Source organism: Sinohyriopsis cumingii, chromosome 6, assembly GCF_028554795.1.
Source record: "Sinohyriopsis cumingii isolate HCF-2022 chromosome 6, ASM2855479v2, whole genome shotgun sequence".
NCBI classification, from domain to species: domain Eukaryota; kingdom Metazoa; phylum Mollusca; class Bivalvia; order Unionida; family Unionidae; genus Sinohyriopsis; species Sinohyriopsis cumingii.
In genome coordinates, this window is record NC_142966.1 from 142,452,230 (window position 1) to 142,470,566 (window position 18,337).

General features: G+C 35.5%; 1 protein-coding gene across 5 annotated transcripts in view; it reads right to left on the minus strand.

Moving 5' to 3' along the window:
* Positions 1 to 18,337, minus strand: part of LOC149798159 (protein Fe65 homolog) — a 201,980-nt gene that overhangs the window by 73,552 nt on the left and 110,091 nt on the right. For all 5 annotated transcript variants that reach the window (XM_089963264.1, XM_089963267.1, XM_089963262.1 and 2 more), the window contains one exon: positions 9,524 to 10,085. In XM_089963264.1, the coding sequence (XP_089819390.1) occupies positions 9,524 to 10,085 (562 nt within the window). The remainder of the gene's footprint in view (positions 1 to 9,523; positions 10,086 to 18,337) is intronic.

The window sequence follows — 18,337 nt, forward strand, 5'->3', positions numbered from 1 at the left end:
CTCTCTTGCAAATGGTTACTCCAAGGGGAACATAAATACACAGTTTTATTAATTTCCATAGAGTAGTTATGAAGCTATAACCTACAAAGAGACATATGGATGGATGGGATTACAATATCACTGCTAAAGATTCAGATAATGAAAGACGATTTTAAGACAAAAATTTGGGCATTTTGACTATTATACTAATTAATACCTGGCATCATAAAATCTGAAGAAAATTTGTGTCTTATCCCTGTGTTGACAAAAGTACTACATCAGGAATACTGTACATTCCTGCTTGTTTTAGTGAAGTCCACCTGTAAACAATAGAAACCCTGATACACTATTGCATGATTTTCCAGCAAACCAGGATCTATGCTGTTTCTTCTACTGACTTATGTAACTGCTAACAAAGTGCACAGACTAAGATCTGCCAGCACATTATGCAACAGCAGATCTGGGTCTGCACAATTTACTGCTGGACCTGGCTGATAAGTCAGTATATATGGTATCCTTCTCCTATTCATACAATATGGCAATCTGTAATAAATTTTTGATAAAATGGTGCAATGACTACAATCTTATCCCAGAAACCAAATTCAGTTGTTGTCGTATCTGAAAATTATTAGTGTCAGCTTTTAGGAAACTGTTTTCTGTTGCTGAAATTAAATTTAACTGTATAATGTTGCCACTCTGACAATCTACAAACTATGTAATTACAAAGTCTTATTTTATTTGAAATCTGGATCCTGTATACATAACAACCAAAACATCCATGTTAACATAATACCACCAAGTAATGATTTTCTTTCCCTTTATGATATCTATATGAATTCCCAATATTCATTTCATGTCCTTGGTGTGCTGACCTGAGCCATACAAACATAATCCCAATTTACCAATTCCTTAAGGTCGATCAAAATATCTTTCAGCATTTGTCTAACAGGCATTCATGGACACAACTGATATAATTTTTATTTATCTTTGTGTCATCAAACTGCATCAGTTTTGAAATAGATGGTTTGAAAAATTATAGACATGAATAATCAGTAGAGTATGAAATATAGGCCTCTGTGACCTAATTTTGCCAGACTGGTCCATGTATTGCTTCCTCATGATACATCAGTGTTGGGACCATAATAAAGACCCAGGTAACTGTTTGACGGTTTGAATACTAGTGGTAACTGGTTACAAAACTTGGTACAAGTAGCTGGTTAGCTGACCAGACTTCACCCCAGCACCAAGCATATTTTATCAGCTGAATAAATGTATGTGTAAATTAAAAATGTGAATAAAATGTCTCACCCCCTGCCTTTGTTTTCTCAACCAGCTTTAAATATGAACTGAAAGAGTGCTAATACCTCTATTCTGCCTGCAGCCAAAAGTTATACAAGATCTGCAATTCCAAGATACGATAAAGAATAATACTGATAACATCTTCTCTCACACAATGTAGAAATATGTACACTCAAACATCTGCAAACATATGGACCCTATTTTTTTCCATTTAAAACTAGCGTCTTGATTATTTCAAAGAATGGTTTATGTCAGACAGCTATTATTATTTAACAAATCATTTACTTCTTTCCAAACATTAGTTAGATTGGAAGAATGGTGAAATTTATGATAAATGGCAGCACTGGGGTTTTAAGCTCAGTGGACCTTACAGCCGGGTTAGCAAAAAATTACTTCAAGACAGCAAAAGTCACTAAGTCTTTTATTTAAAACTTGTATTGTGCAACACAAAGGTGAAAATTTACCATATCAATTCCCAATTCCAATATTTTAGGAACTTTAGGCTGTTGTAGCCAATATATTTGATATTCACTGACTAAACAAATACCATAAGTCAATTCATAGCAAACGCTAAATATGAAGAAAAAACAACTGTAAAACTTTATTTTCCCATGTAATTTTTTTTACAAAACATTGAATGCTATAGAGAAACTGACATCATAAAATGTGCAGGTAGATCAAGGTCAGTGCTACATACTGGAAATCCATCTTTGTCCACATGAGTTCGCGTCTCAGGCTTGGCCAATGAGGATATGTGAGAAAGACTACAATATAGTTGCCAGTTGCTTCTGTGGGTAATAATAATAATAATAATAATGACACAATTAGCTAAGATCTAATCTACCTTGAGGCCCTCATACAAGGAATTTATTTAATTTTAGCTGCATCTCTGAAGCCACTGGATATATTGGGTTTGAAAGAAGGAAAGAGAGTGAGCATTTCTAATCTCAACTGGAATACTATTCCAGAGCAAAGTTCCAGAGTAATGGAAACTTTTTTCTAAATAATTCCTTATTTGGTTTGGGAATTTTATACTGTTCGGTAGATATGGATTGTAGGTGGGGACTATGGCCAGATAGCCTATACTGGAATAGTGATTGTAAATATTCAGGAGAACTATTACTGGATATAATATACATTAATTTGGCTTTTCTCAAAAGGATTTGGTCTTTAATAGGTAATATTTTTAACTTACCAGCTAAATTTTCCTTGTTTTTATCATTTGAATTACCCCATACTGTATTACAGTAGTTTAAATAATGTTGTATGTAACTATTACAAAATAGTTTTCTGTGTCTTTCAGGGAGAAAATGTCTTATCCTACTGAGAAGCCATAAACTTGAATTTACTTTTTTTTTACTGATATGTTTGATATGTTCAGTCCATGATAGGTTATCATCTACCAAAACACCAAGTAGTCTACAATGACAGACCATTTGCAAATTGTTATCCATGTCAGACACAGTTCATCACTATCAAGATTTGTCCTTTTTTTGCTGAGTCGAGATAATTAATATTTAAATTTTACCAGTATTTACCACCATGCCATTGCATGTAATATTTAAATTTTACTAGTATTTACCACCATGCCATTGCATGTACACCAGTTGTCCAGTTTGTTTAGGGCATTCTGTAAAGAAATTTCGAGTTCATGATCTGTGTTTTGGATGTCTGACAATGTTGTGTCATCTGTATAGAGATCTGTAGATGATATTGAGTCCCTTAGTAAAAGTGGTAGGTCACTAATAAATAAAATAAATAGTAACAGACCTAGAACTGAGCCTTGTGGTACTCCATATCTAACTGTTCCAGGTTCAGACAGAACATTATTTATATAAACATGTTGTGTTCTCTCACTTAAGTATGATGTTGTTGTTGTTGGGTTTAACGCCATTTTTCGGAGGAAGAACCCGGGAAAACTCCGGAAAGAACCACCGACCCACGAGAAGCTACTGGCAAGCTTTCTCACATACCCACATTGGCCAAACCTGAGACTCGAACCCACACAGACAGAGGTGAGATGGCAGTGATCTGTAACGGATAGCACTTTAGACCACTTGGCCACTCGGGGCCCCACTTAAGTATGAAGTAAACCATCTAACTGTGCTTTCATCACATTGGTAGATTTTCAGTTTCTTCAAAAGGATTTCATGATCCACCATGTCAGACTGGTCTGCCTTAGATCTGAGGCCAAAAAGTCTAAAATCCGGACACAAAATTGGATTACGTTCACGGGCAAATCTTGGGTGGAAAAAAAATGGGTCCAAAAAATTAGGTTTTTCCTTCTGTATTTTGTAGTGCAACTAAAACGTCCAGATTATTTGGTATCATTGCAGAGCTACATCTGTCTACCTTTCTATAATACCACCACTTTAGTGTATCATACATGACCTTGACTCTGCAGAGCTCGGCAGTAGGCTACTACCTCCTGACACGTAAATGCGGCACCAGGGGGTTAATGAGTTAATGAGTCGTTGACCACTCTGATCAAGTCCTGTAGCTTTCTTGATATCAAGTTCACTGAGACATTTTTTAACGAAGTTTTTTGATATGTTTGAATAGAGAAACATACCTCCTTAGAGATTTTGCTGCTGCAGAACTTTTTCGGTTTGTTAAAGTTGTTTTCTATCACTGGTTCTTTTAATTTTGTGGTAAAGTAGGTGAAAAAATCATTGAAAACATTTGCGATTGTCAGTGTCATCAGTGACTATGGTGTCATTAACGAGACATGAGTGAATCTTTTTGCCTGATCTTTATGTGTTCCTCCAGTGAGTTCACTGAAGACTTTTCAAATGGAGTTTGTGCTGCTCTTTTTGTTTTCAAGCAATGATTGATAATAAGTTTTTTTAGCTTTTTTAAAATACTTGTTATTTTATTTCTCCATACTTTTTATTGTGCATGGTTAACCATAGCCTTGAATTGGTCTCATGTTTTCATAGCATCTATGATTTCAGTAGTCAGCCAATTAGGTTGGATTTCATTTTTTACTGATGTACTTTCAGTGGTGCATGCTTAGAGACTACATCCATAAATAAGTCAGTCCACACCCTCAGTGCTTCATCTGTGTCTTCCAAATTTTTTATCATATTCCATGGAATTTTATATAGGTCATTGACAAACTGTTCTTCATTAAAATATTTGAATGATCTGTAAGTGAATGTTTTGTGTGTATTTTTCCTATTTCTCTTGTATTTAACCTTTCTTGTCAAAAAAGCAGGATAGTGGTCACTAAGACCAACACAAGCAACATTGTCTGGTAGGTTGAAATAAATGTGATCAATAAGAGTGCTCGATTTTTCTGATACCCTTGTGGGCTCATTTACCAGCTGGACTTGGGCCTAATGATTCAATAAATTCCATCCAGTTGTTCCTTATCCGAGAAGGTCCATATTTATATCGCCGAGTATACATTTCTTGCTCCTGTGCAAGAATATTTTCCATTTGTTTAAAAAAGGTATCATTCCAAATTGCTTTGGAGGAAGGTGGCCTACAAATGAAACAACTAGGAATGATTCTGCATTATTCTGAGAAATTTCTACACAGATACTCTCAATTTCATGTGATTCTAAGTCAAGTCGACTTTCTTAATTTACATCTTCCCTAATGTATATAACAAGACCTCCCTTGCTGTCTCTCTTTCCCTGTCCAATGGTTGATTGTAGCATTGACAGTTAAATAGATTATCATTGTGGTTAACATGTATATTATTTTCCTTGGAAGACAACATTAACTTAATCTGGTCCATTTTTCCGACTATGCCTTGTACATTACGTGATCTATGTTAAAACCTTCTGTATTTAGTATCATATCAATTATTTGTATGTCATCTTGCAATGGGGTACTCAATGAGATTGTCTCCATTATACTTCTATCATTCTGACATCCTATTTCCATATTTAAATGTTCATATATATATATTAGCGTCTTCGAAGTCACATACAGACCCTGAAATCTTAAGATAATCATTTCTTTTTTCAAATAATGTAATAAATATAAAATGGTGTTGTTATAAATCAGAGCTAGATTTAGATTTGTTATAAATGAAGAAGTGGCATTCTCCTCTTTGCCAGCTTCCTAGTATGTATAATACTAGGTTTAGATTTGTTATAAATGAGGCATTGGCATTCTCCTCTTTCCCAGCTTCCTAGTATGTATAATACTAGATTTAGATTTGTTATAAATGAGGCATTGGCATTCTCCTCTTTCCCAGCTTCCTAGTATGTATAATACTAGGTTTAGATTTGTTATAAATGAGGCATTGGCATTCTCCTCTTTCCCAGCTTCCTAGTATGTATAATACTAGGTTTAGATTTGTTATAAATGAGGCATTGGCATTCTCCTCTTTCCCAGCTTCCTAGTATGTATAATACTAGGTTTAGATTTGTTATAAATGAGGCATTGGCATTCTCCTCTTTCCCAGCTTCCTAGTATGTATAATACTAGGTTTAGATTTGTTATAAATGAGGCATTGGCATTCTCCTCTTTCCCAGCTTCCTAGTATGTATAATACTAGGTTTAGATTTGTTATAAATGAGGCATTGGCATTCTCCTCTTTCCCAGCTTCCTAGTATGTATAATACTAGGTTTAGATTTGTTATAAATGAGGCACTGGCATTCTCCTCTTTCCCAGCTTCCTAGTATGTATAATACTAGGTTTAGATTTGTTATAAATGAGGCATTGGCATTCTCCTCTTTGCCAGCTTCCTAGTATGTATAATACTAGGTTTAGATTTGTTATAAATGAGGCATTGGCATTCTCCTCTTTGCCAGCGTCCTAGTATGTATAATACTAGATTTAGATTTGTTATAAATGAGGCATTGGCATTCTCCTCTTTCCCAGCTTCCTAGTATGTATAATACTAGATTTAGATTTGTTATAAATGAAGAAGTGGCATTCTCCTCTTTCCCAGCTTCCTAGTATGTATAATACTAGGTTTAGATTTGTTATAAATGAGGCATTGGCATTCTCCTCTTTGCTAGCTTCCTAGTATGTATAATACTAGATTTAGATTTGTTATAAATGAGGCATTGGCATTCTCCTCTTTGCCAGCTTAATAGTATGCATAATACATTGATTGACAGAGTCTTTGTTTGTGTCCAAATGTATGGCATCTGAAGCACTCAATCTGTCTGCCATGATGGCATACCTGTGTCCAGTTCCTCCACAGCTGAGACAGTACTCCTCATTATCGTGCCTAATAATGGGGGCATACATGTTAATATCTCTCAGTAGTTGAGAGGTTCCTTTTCTACTTAAATGAATTTTGTCTTGCTGGTAGAGGCTTGGGTTCTGAAGAAAGAAAGTGGGTTGGTGGTTCTTACCGGGGATTTCCGGGTTCTTCCTCCACCACTTATACTGGCTGCTCTATAGAACCTATCTTGTACTGAGAAATGGCATTAAACCCACAAAAATACTTCTGACTGAAAATCACAGGTAGAAATGAATAATGTAGACTTTAATCTGCAAATAAAGTAACTACACTGCTAAAAATAACATAATGATTACATTATGACATCGAACTTTGGCCGAGTCATACCAAAGACTTTTAAAAATGGTACTAACAGCTGCTTAGCTTGGTGCTCACCATTAAGAGGTTAGTGTTAGGACTGGTTGGCCTGGTGTCAGGATAATGTGACTGGGTGGGAACATCATAGCACATGTTTGCATCATGATGCCCCAGTGCTAAACATCACTATAAACTGTCACACTGCAGACACCGTAGTGATATAACTGAAAATTTTTTAACAGCTCTGTTAAAAATCTAAATCACACACACAAATCACACACATTACGACATCACCAATATGATGTCACTTTTACCTAAATGAACTAAAGTGATGTGACCCCTGGGACAGAATGGATGTAAACTGATGTCAGTTGCAGCTTTGTCTCTTCAAAGTTATGGAAAGAAATTTTTCAAATAGTATTGTCAAAGAAAATGACAAAGAAAAAGTACACAAAAGCTTGAGAACTCTTTAGCAACTTAAAAAACCTTAAGTAAAATAGTCGTACAGGTGTTTGGCTTACAGAAAAGTTTGTTATGTCAGTTATTGTGTAATACTGAAAAAAATTAGCTGAACAAATACCCTATTTCCTAGCGCATTTCTTCAACTGTTAAAATTTAATTAATTTTTAAACACTCATGCAGCACTTATTTCATGTATAATTTAGTGACAGGTATTTTCCCCCATACTTTTTCTATGCAATGATGCTTACTGAGTGATTGGTATTTTGCTAAGATTACTGAACAAAAATCAATGCCAACCTATGCATTTTTAAGTGACTTAAGTTATTCTGGATTTTTGCGACACTTAACAGTGTGTGTGTGTGTGTGTGTGTGTGTGTGTGTGTGTATATATATATATATATATATATATATATATATACATATATATTCTTAAATGCTACAAAATTTCATGACAATCATCTTTAAACATTGGCATATCCTCATCTATATATTTACCATATATACTTGCTTATAAGATGAGTCCAACTGCAAACTGCATAGACTCAGATCTGTCATCACATTACGTGCTGGCAAATCTGGGTCTGTGCAGTTTATTAGCAGTAATGAGTAGCACAAAAATAGATAAACCCTGATCTGCAGGTACATTATACTATGGCAGATCAGGATCTTTGTTATTTGCAGTTTGATTCAACTTGAAGCAAATAAGAATGGTAACAACAGCCATCCTTAAACAATGGCATATGTTGGTCTATGCAATTCACATAATTAATTAATTAATTAAACCTTAATTAACTGGCAAATCATGGTCTATGCAGTTCACATAATTAATTAATTAATTAAACCTTAACTAACTGGCAAATCATGGTCTATGCTGTTTGATATAATTTACATTATGTATTAAATATGGAATAAGAAATCTGAATCCCCTCGTCATAACACCCAAGATGCTATCAGGCAGTGAATGACAAGTGTAACACTTCAGCTGATTGAAACTTTTTAGACTTTTCCAGACTTAATTTCAAACTCATCACCAAAGTGCAATTACTAACTGAAAACTCTGAATTCGTCTAAGTGTGATATGGATTTAAATCAAATATCCTTCCTCTGAAACCTTATCTACACTTCAGTGAAAAAGTTTTTTTCTGTTAAGATTGATTAAAATGTTAAAATTAGCATCTTTAATACCCTACTGTCTTCATTTTTAACATGAATTATTATTCTCCTCTTGCATCTTTCTTAAAGTTAACAATGCCTGACTTCCGCTGATGACAGTTTTATTTCCCTTTGATATCTCGCACAAGCAACTTGCAGCTTCATGTACACAGTGTAATCTCCCTCATGGTGAGATTACAAAATAAATGTTAAACACCATCTATCATCACCTGTATTGCTTCTTCTCAGCAATGCTATACATTTTTGCGTCTTATATGCATGCATGCATTTACAATGCAAGCCCCCCCCCCCAAAAAAAAAATAATTGGGTAGGTGGGTAGGTAGGTACAAAGATTTAAACTTGTATTGTCAGGAAGCATAAACCAGGAAACAAGTGTCATGTGTATCCTCAATTTAACTTTGATCATAATTCAATTCTTAATTGTCAATTTCTCTCACTAAATTTTGTTTCCTTGTCACAAACATTTAGGGTTGGCAGTAAAAAAAATAGGGATCGTCAGGTACCTAGAACCACATTTTATTTTATCTGACCTAAGGCTACTTGTGTATTGTGGTTCTTGACTACTCAAATGATTTCATGTCTAATTTTTGTGCTTTGGAGTGTTCCAAGTCAGCATCATTTTTGTGTACCCCAAAAAATGTATGCACTTATTTTTAGTAGAACAGCAACAGAAGCTCAGGGGGTAGAAGGTCAGATTCATAATCCATGGGTGTTGGGAACAACACTTATCATAGCCAGCCCAGGTTTGCTGCCTTGGTATGTCCTTGGGAAAAGCACTTAACTCCCTCTTCCTTGGCCAATAAAATTTTAAAAGTGTCATTAAACTCCAACCAACCCCAAAACAAAACACTGCTCTTTTTGTTATGACGTTGTCACTATTATTTTCTTTTGCACCACCGAAATTCAAAAGATATTTTTAAAACCTGGCAAAAAGAAACTGAAAAATGTGCTCATTTTGACTTCTCCAGGCATACCAGGTCATTTGTAAGCTTTGCTCACAACTGTATAAGTTGTACAAAGACCGAATTTAATCTGGGAATGTTCACCTGGTGTTAAAACTGTATGCTCCTGAGGTTTCCTGATGGCGGAGGGGGTTACTTACATTTTATCTTTGATAAGCACAGGGTCATCCTCTCCTGCTGGGGTCATACTCCCACTTCCTGTGTCCAAGTAATCCTCAGGACTGTTCAGTTCCTTTTTCTTTGCATTTTGTCTTTCCCGTGCACTGGCCTCAAGAAGCGAGATATAGGCAAGAATTCCACGTGGCTTGTTTCTCAGGTCTGTCATTAACGGGTTTGTATCTATTAACTTGTCAGTATTTTTCTCCTTCATATTATGGACTGGGGTCTGATTATCCACCAAATTCAGGTCAACATCATCGTTCTCCTCCTCACTTGCCACACCCTCCCCTTCACTATTGTAAGATCTTGTGTTCTCATCATCTTCTACGGAGTTTTGTGATGTCAGCCTTTTCTTCTTGAAATTTTCTCCCTCCATGTCATGTAACTTCGATATATCCTTCTTCTGGTTGACTAGCGAGAGAATGTTAATGTCCAGTTCGTCACCACTGTCCTCAGGATTTTCAGTTTTTTCTATGTTGGAATTCACTGTGTCTTCAAAGTGATAATTTGGATTAGCAAAGCTAAGGAATGGTGCATCCATATCTGGAAAAAAAGAGGGACTTTCATCACAACATATTTATAATAATGTTGACATACTCAAAAAGCTGCAATGATTCAGTTTGTTTCCCAGCAAAGAAATTGTTCATTCAGCATAATTTTCAAGTAGGGTTATTTGCCAGCTTAAAAGAAAACTGCCCAAAAATATATGTCCAGACACATGAAAATGAATTTTCCTTAGTTTGGAACAATTGCATATGTACATGTGTATACACAGAGCCGCATAATCTGCAAAGCATTGATTTCTACTGGTCAAAAGAAAGAAATTAAAGGTGACTTAACACAAGCATGGCCATGGGCAGGTGGGTTGGTTTTGTCTCAGCATTATGCTGAGAAGTAACATCTGAAAATTAGGACATATTTTCTACCATTCAAGAAAACCAAAGAAGTGCCTGAACATACGCATGGCCTAGGGGAAGAATCTTGTAGCTTAATCTACTAGATGATCAAGTCTTCGACAAGATGCAGCTTGTTAATTATTACAAAGTCTTACAGCTTATGGTCTGGACTGCATGATTAATTATGGTTTCCTAAAAAGAGATTATAAGATCTGCATCAGCTGATACGAGCAACTGACATGGAAAATGTGATGGTGTTCATGTGAAAAGTAATTCTAAACATTCGTCCGACAGGTAATGCAATGAATACTGATGATAAATCAGACAAAGATGAGGGCAAATTTGATCCCCAAGTGTCATTTGTTGTTTTTTTAATTAGTATCAAGTATATAGTCTGCACGTTAACCAACTCCTTAAAAATGTCAACCAATTCAGTTAAACGCCAACCCACTCCTAAAATGCTTCTACCAACTAAGCTAAAATGTCAGCCAACTCCATAAAAATGTCAACCAATTCAGTTACAATGCCAACCCACTCTTTAAAAATTTCAACCAACTCAGTTAAATGTCAGTGTATGCTAAAGCTGGATGAAGCATGCAGTATTATTTAATTTACTATCAAATTTAACAACACATCCTGTATATCCAACATCTTAACTTGTCAAAATGTCAACAATGGTGGGTACAGCACACAATTCGTTGAAATGTTTTCTTTTACAATAATAATATCATGGGTTCCATCTAACCCTGTTTACACTTAGTTGTTGAGAAATAAAGTGACAAGTATGTGTGTGAACGATAAGGGACTTTAAAAAAATGTTTGATATTCTCCTGCATTGACATTTTATTAAAGTTGGTATTGCTCAGTGTACTTTCCACATTTAAGACATTTATGATAGTTGGGCTACAAGGTTCAAATAAAATGAGATTCCATTAAATCAGAGGCCCAAGTTTTAATTGAAATTAAAGATCATACAAAAAGCCAACATAAAATAAAACTCTGACCTTAAGCTCCTTGATTTCCAAGGAGATTACAACTCCAAAAAATATTTAGTTTTGAGTCTTTGCAGTTATTTCATTTTATTAAATTTTTTATTTTATATCCAATATATCTGTAATTGTGTGCTTTAGCATTTTCCAGCTTCAAATACTTTCTGCCATTTATAACCTTTTTGATCCTTTCCATTCACTGAACTGAAGTTTTGTTATTCATAAATCTAATTTCCTCAAACATGTTTTAAAGACATATAGCCTAGCTGGCACAAATCAAAAGATATTATATAAAGTGTGGGTCCCCAATAGCTAGCAATTAGATTTTATCTGGAAAGAGAACATGGAATGACAAAAGAAATATATTTGTTGTGCCTGATTTATAAAGTGAATTGTGTCCATAATTAATAGGCATGCTAAATCAATATATTTGAAAAACTAAGTAATTTTATACCTAACAAACCCCTTGGGTGCCTTCCAAAATTTTCAATCAACTTTATATCCGATCATCTTTACAATACTCTATACCTGCATCACTGTATACTTAGGGATAAACTCTGCTTTTGAATTTTCATTAGCACTGGGTAAAAATGGCCAGAAAATAATTGGTTTAATAATTGGTTTATGGATGATGTATAAAATCAAATAGCTAATTGTTTCTGTCATAGCTAATTCTGTACTTTCTTCACTCAAATTGGGAAATGCACTCTCCTCATAGAGGATTGTGAGTTATACGTCTTCCTTCACTCACCGTTGCCACTGGTTATGTTTGGGTGAGCCACTGGTTTTGTTTGTGTGTATATATATATATACACACACACACACACACACACACACACACACACACACAAAAGCTGACACACACACACACACACACAAAAGCTGGCCAATGACCCTTCAATGTAACCAATTACTGTGTATACAGAAGTTGACCAATGACCCATCAATTTGACCTATTACTCTGTACATAGACAAGTTGGCCAATGACCCATCAATTTTACCTATTACTGTACATATGCAAGCTGGCCAATGACCCATAAATTTTACCTATTACTGTACAATAGACAAGCTGGTCAATAACCTATCAATTTGACCCATTACTGTATATAGACAAGCTGGCCAGTGACCCCTCAATTTGACCCATTACTGTACACAGACAAGCTGGCCAATGACACATCAATTTGACCTATTACTGTACACAGACAAGCTGGCCTATAACCCATCAATCTGACCCATTACTTCTGTGATCCGGGGAGATCCCAGCTGCTGACACTGACATTTAAAGTAGAGGGTACGACTGGTATGAAACACTGAGCTGATGTATAATCTGGCTACAGTATTATGAAAATATCTTCAGTAGTTCAAAACTGTGACCCACACATGAAACCTGTCACAGTTTCATTTTCCTATTTCCAATGCCTCCTTGCTATGTGACCCACTGGCTAGTCATGAGGTATTTCTGGATAAAGCTGAAGGAAAATATTTAAGTGGTTGAATCATTACAGCCAATACAAGGAAATGGGTCAAAGAATTAGAGTCTGACTATACATCTCTGTTTGTTTGTACCCCACTACCAATTGCAATAACGAAAACGTTTAATGTGATAAAAACTGCACAGAACAAAGTCAAGTGAATCATTGATTTATAACTTCTAACCTGACTGTGACCAGATAGGCACTAATACTGGCATCCCCTGCACCTTTCGTACTTAACAGACTTTCCATACTAACACGGCACCATATTGCGTACACTATGAGTTAGTTTATTTCCATCAGACAACATAATGACGTATTCATCCTATTCGATAACTGCTGGATAATTCTGCAAATTACCATTACGTTGAGAGTCTGGAATTATATCCCTTTGCACACCTGAACATAGAAATTAAACCGTTTGTTAAATCCACGTAAAAGGCAAATTTGTTGTTGTGATTCTTTTCCTTTGTTTGATTTGACATTGTCCATATCAGAAGCAGATGACATATGAATGTACGTCTGTAATCATGCACACACCCCTTTCCTGGAAATGGACTTGTCCAGCAACTGGAAATGGATCTCAGGCATGTCTGTCTATTATACTGAAAAATTCCATTAAGCGTGAAATGCGTAGATATCATGGTGTTAGGGACACTCTACTCACAGTCAGTTAGAAATTGTAATCAATGAATGAATTGACTAAGTTCCTTGCACTTTTTATCACATTAAATGTTTCCATTATTGAAATCGGTAGGGGGGTACAAACAAACTGGGATGTATAGTCAGACTATAGTTCCCCCTTAATGTGACCTAATCCTTAAAATAGGGGGCATGGCCTGTCATGTGACACATCATCTTGTCATTATGTACATGTATATATGCATACAATTTCATGAAAATATCTTCAGTGTTCCACTGTGGACATGCTGAATATCAGATTGGAACTATTTTTATTTCGGACCAAGAAGACATCATTGGAAGTATTTTGGGGTAAACGCCATGTCAATGTGACCATAATCATTCAGGGGTATTAGTGATAGCATCATTTTCAGGACACACATCATGGCAGCCATATTGGATGTATGACTGATACCAATTTCATTTAGGATCAACTATGTATCCAAAAAAATTTCTACTGGTGAAAAACCCATGTTGACCTAACCATCCATTTGGGAACAGAGATAACGATTTTTAAGATGGCCTCAATACTGAGGGTCAATCTGTATTATTTTCATACAGGGCCAATTAGAAACTATAAGTTTTAGAACTCTTCTGATCAAATCCCATATCAACATGACTTTTGCTTAAAAGTACAAATGTCTGATCAAGACCATTTTAATTTAAGACCAACAAGATATTGTCAGAAGTCTTCTGGTGAATTTTGTTTAGTTTTTGTGTGTTTAACATTAATTTTCAGCAGATGATAGAATATACATCGTGGCCAATACATGTGGAAGAGTAAGAAAGCTGAAAACCCTGAGAACCACCAACCCACTGGAAGCTACTGGCAACCACATAACCTCATTGGCCAACCGAGACTTGAACCAACATGGACAGAGGTGAAACATGTGAGTGATCTGTAAAGGCAAGTGCCCTAAATCACTCAGCCATCAGGACCCTGTCCTCATGTGAAAATTCCATGTTGATATGACCTTTCATTTTGGGGAAGAAACTAACGTATTTCGAGATGGCTGTGACTGTGGCCATACTGGATATCAGATGCACACCATTTACATTTAAGACAAACCAGACATCACAAGTAGGCTTCTGGTGAAAGCACAAAGTCATTGTGACCAGCCATCTAGGATAAGTAATGATAATGCAATTTTCCAGATGTCCATTCTGGTGGCCATATTGGAGGTCAGATTGGCACTATTTTCATTTTCAACAAACCAGACATCATAAGAGGTCTTTTAATGAAAACCCCATGCTCATGTTATCATTCATTCTGGATAAAAAAAGAAAATATTCTTAATGTGTATATATATATATATATATATATATATATATATATATATATATATATATATATATATATATATATATATATCTATATATATATATATATGTCTGTGCAACAGCATTTTCATTCATGACCAACTAGAAACCTTAACAAAATGTTTATCTATTCAGAAGGATCAGTAATAACAAGATTCTCAAGATGGCAGCAGTGGCAGTCATACTTGATGTGCAGGCTTCACCCTTTTCATGTTGAAACAACTAGACACCATACAAAGCCTTCTTGTGAAAATACTATGTCAATATGGCTCTCCATTCTTAAGCAGTAACAAGATTTTCAAGATGACTGTCACTGCAGCCTTACTGGTTATGATACTGGCACCTTTTTCATTTAGATCAACCTGACAGCAGTCTTTTTGAAAACGGCGATGTTGATATGACCATCCATTCAGGAAGAGTAGCCATTACAGAATTTTTAAGATGGCTGCTGTGGAAGCCATATTGGATATCAGAGTAGCACCATCATTTTTCTTTTAGAACTAACCAAACCAGGGTGGTCCAACATCTTCAGGACTGGGCCATATGGACCAAAAAGGTAATATATATATATATATATATATATATATAAAAACTGACTTTGTATGAATACAGGCCACCGAAAAATGACCTGTGAGCCACCTTTAGCCCACAGGCCTGTAGTTGGACCACTCTGAACTAGACCATGGGATGTCAATCCTCCAACAAGTTTAGGATGAATAGCAATGAAAAAAATGTGTGCCGACAAATAAAGGGGTCGATACACCACTGGTCAAAAGGAATCCTGGAATCCAAGATAACATATCTTCCTTTTAACTGCTGAATGCTGAAACGATCTCTGATATTCCTTAGTGGCAAGATTTTCAAATTAGCTGCCATAGTACACATATTATTGGTCAGCATGGTAACATTTTCATTCAGGACAAAGTAGACATCATTATAACCCTTTTGGTGAAAACATGCCATGTTATTATGGTCATCTATTCAGGTAGAGTAGGAGCAAGAACATTTTTACAACAGTCATCATAGCAACCATACTGGATGTATGACTGGCAGCATTTTCATTTAGGACCATACTAGGCATCCTAAGAAGTCTATTGGTGAAAACCCCATGTTGATATAACAAGCCATTGGAAGGAATACATATAACAATATTTGAAGACATGACTTTACATTCAGGAGAATTAGCAGTAACAAGGTTTTCAAGAAGGCTGTAGTGGTAGTCATACTGAGTACTATTTTCTTTTAAGACCTAGTGGACATCACAAGAAGTCTTCTGGTGAAAAGTCTGCATCAATATAACATTAGAAGTGTAGAGCTGTAGCAACTAGATTTTTAAGATGGTGGCCATGATGGCCATACTGGATGTCAGATCAGACCATTTTCGTTAGGACAAGCCATAGATCTTAAGAAGTCCATATGCTGATATGACCATCCATTCCGGAGAAACCATAACAAGATTTTCAAGGTGGCTGCTATGGTGACCATATATAATGTCAGATTGGTAGCATTTTCATTTAGGATCAATTAGACAGCATAAAAAGTCCTTTAGCCAAAACTGTGTTGATACAAACTTACATTCAGGAAAAGTACCAAAAAGATTTTCAAGATGGCTGCCATGGCAGCCATACTGGATGTCAGATGGGCACTATGTTCATTTAGGACCAACTAGACATCAGTCTTTCAGTGAAAATCCCATGCTGATACGACCATCCAATCAAGAGAAATAACAAGATTTTCAAGATGACCAATGTGGCAGACATATCAGATATCCAAGCAACACCATTTTTATCTGGGACCAACCAGAACATGGGATGCATGTATGTCTAAAATATGCAGAACAATTCTTCAAGTGGTTTAAGAGGAGTAATGATAACAAACTTGTGCTAACAGACAGATGGACAGTGGACAACAGAGCATCCCATAAGCTCTTTTGCTCTATATCTAGCAAAGCTATATATAAAAAAGCATCCCATATGCTATTCTTAGAGGTAAAAATGTGACATGAAAGTTTTCAAACGACTACCAGTAACATAACCATTCTGTGAAAAGAATAAAAATGCAGAATGAACTTTTCATGACTTGTACTACATGTATTCATTATTGTCTATTCCTTCCCTATCAAAGGTCTGTTTTTGTATTTTAGTGACATTTATAACACATTACTGTCTTCATAATGCCAAGGAAATGACCCAGGCTGGTCTGGATGAGTATCAAACCTGCAACCTTTGGATTATGTATCCAACACTCTACCAATTGAGCTACCATGACAACCCTACATCAAATACATCCATGAATTTAAATCTAACAAAAATGCCACTTTTTTCATCACCAGGAAAATTAATACCCACAAAAAATAAATGAATCAACAGTAAAATATCCTTCCTTTATAAACTAGACCAGATTTCTTAATTGTCTAGACAATGAAGCCCAGCAGCTAGAATTAAATTTTTATAAAAGATGGTGAGGCTTACCATTGGCTAGAAACATTATTGATGTGAAGTCCCACTGTGGAAGGCTGCAGAGCTCAAGATAAGAATTTAATGAATTGTGTATTTTGCTACTTCCTTTGGTGCATTAGTAATTGTATTTTCTGACATTCAATGGGGTACTAGGTTGTGAATGCTGCAAAATGTATGATACAAGAGTCATAATCATCAGGAGCTTTAAGAATCTGCCTTTTACAATGTGTTTAAAAAGTCTTAGTTACCAGGGTGCATACAATATATGGCTGTTGGAATTGCTGTTCAAGTACAATCATTTCAAACATGCATACAACATTTTGAAACTTGTCCCAATAGCAGATTAGTAATTTATTTTGAATGAATTTTACTAAAAATTAAAACATGGACTGTGCATATGGCAAGAGCAATATGCTGACAATTTCGGACTGAAAGCTTAAAATAAAAATGATTAACATAATTTGAATGCAGCTTTCTTTCTTCATTTTTAGCCAATCTGTATGCACAATACATTAAAAATAGGCTGACTCCATATGCACAAAACATGAAAAATAGGTTGATTCACACAATACATACAAAATTGGCAGTTTATCTACAGTCTGTTTCTGCACTTCAGTGTAATATACTGTGCATGAATCTATCAGCATCCAAAATGTAGACAAATTTAGAGCATTTTCCAATAACAAGTCTACTGAGCCCTACTTTTTTATTGCTAAGTGGGCTTATATTACCAACTGACAAAACTTTTATGTACCCTAAATCTGCCAACGCTATTTGATATTCCTGATAATGATATTACTGATAGCGATATTGTAACTTTAGAATGAACCTCACGAAAAGCTGATATCAGAAAACAGTAGACATCTTAAATCTCATCAATATATCGTTTTGACATTAGTTTCGGGGTGTCATGTGTTTCAGAGTTGCCATTTTATTTATTTGGTATCACATGATAACATCTAGCTGATGACACAATTT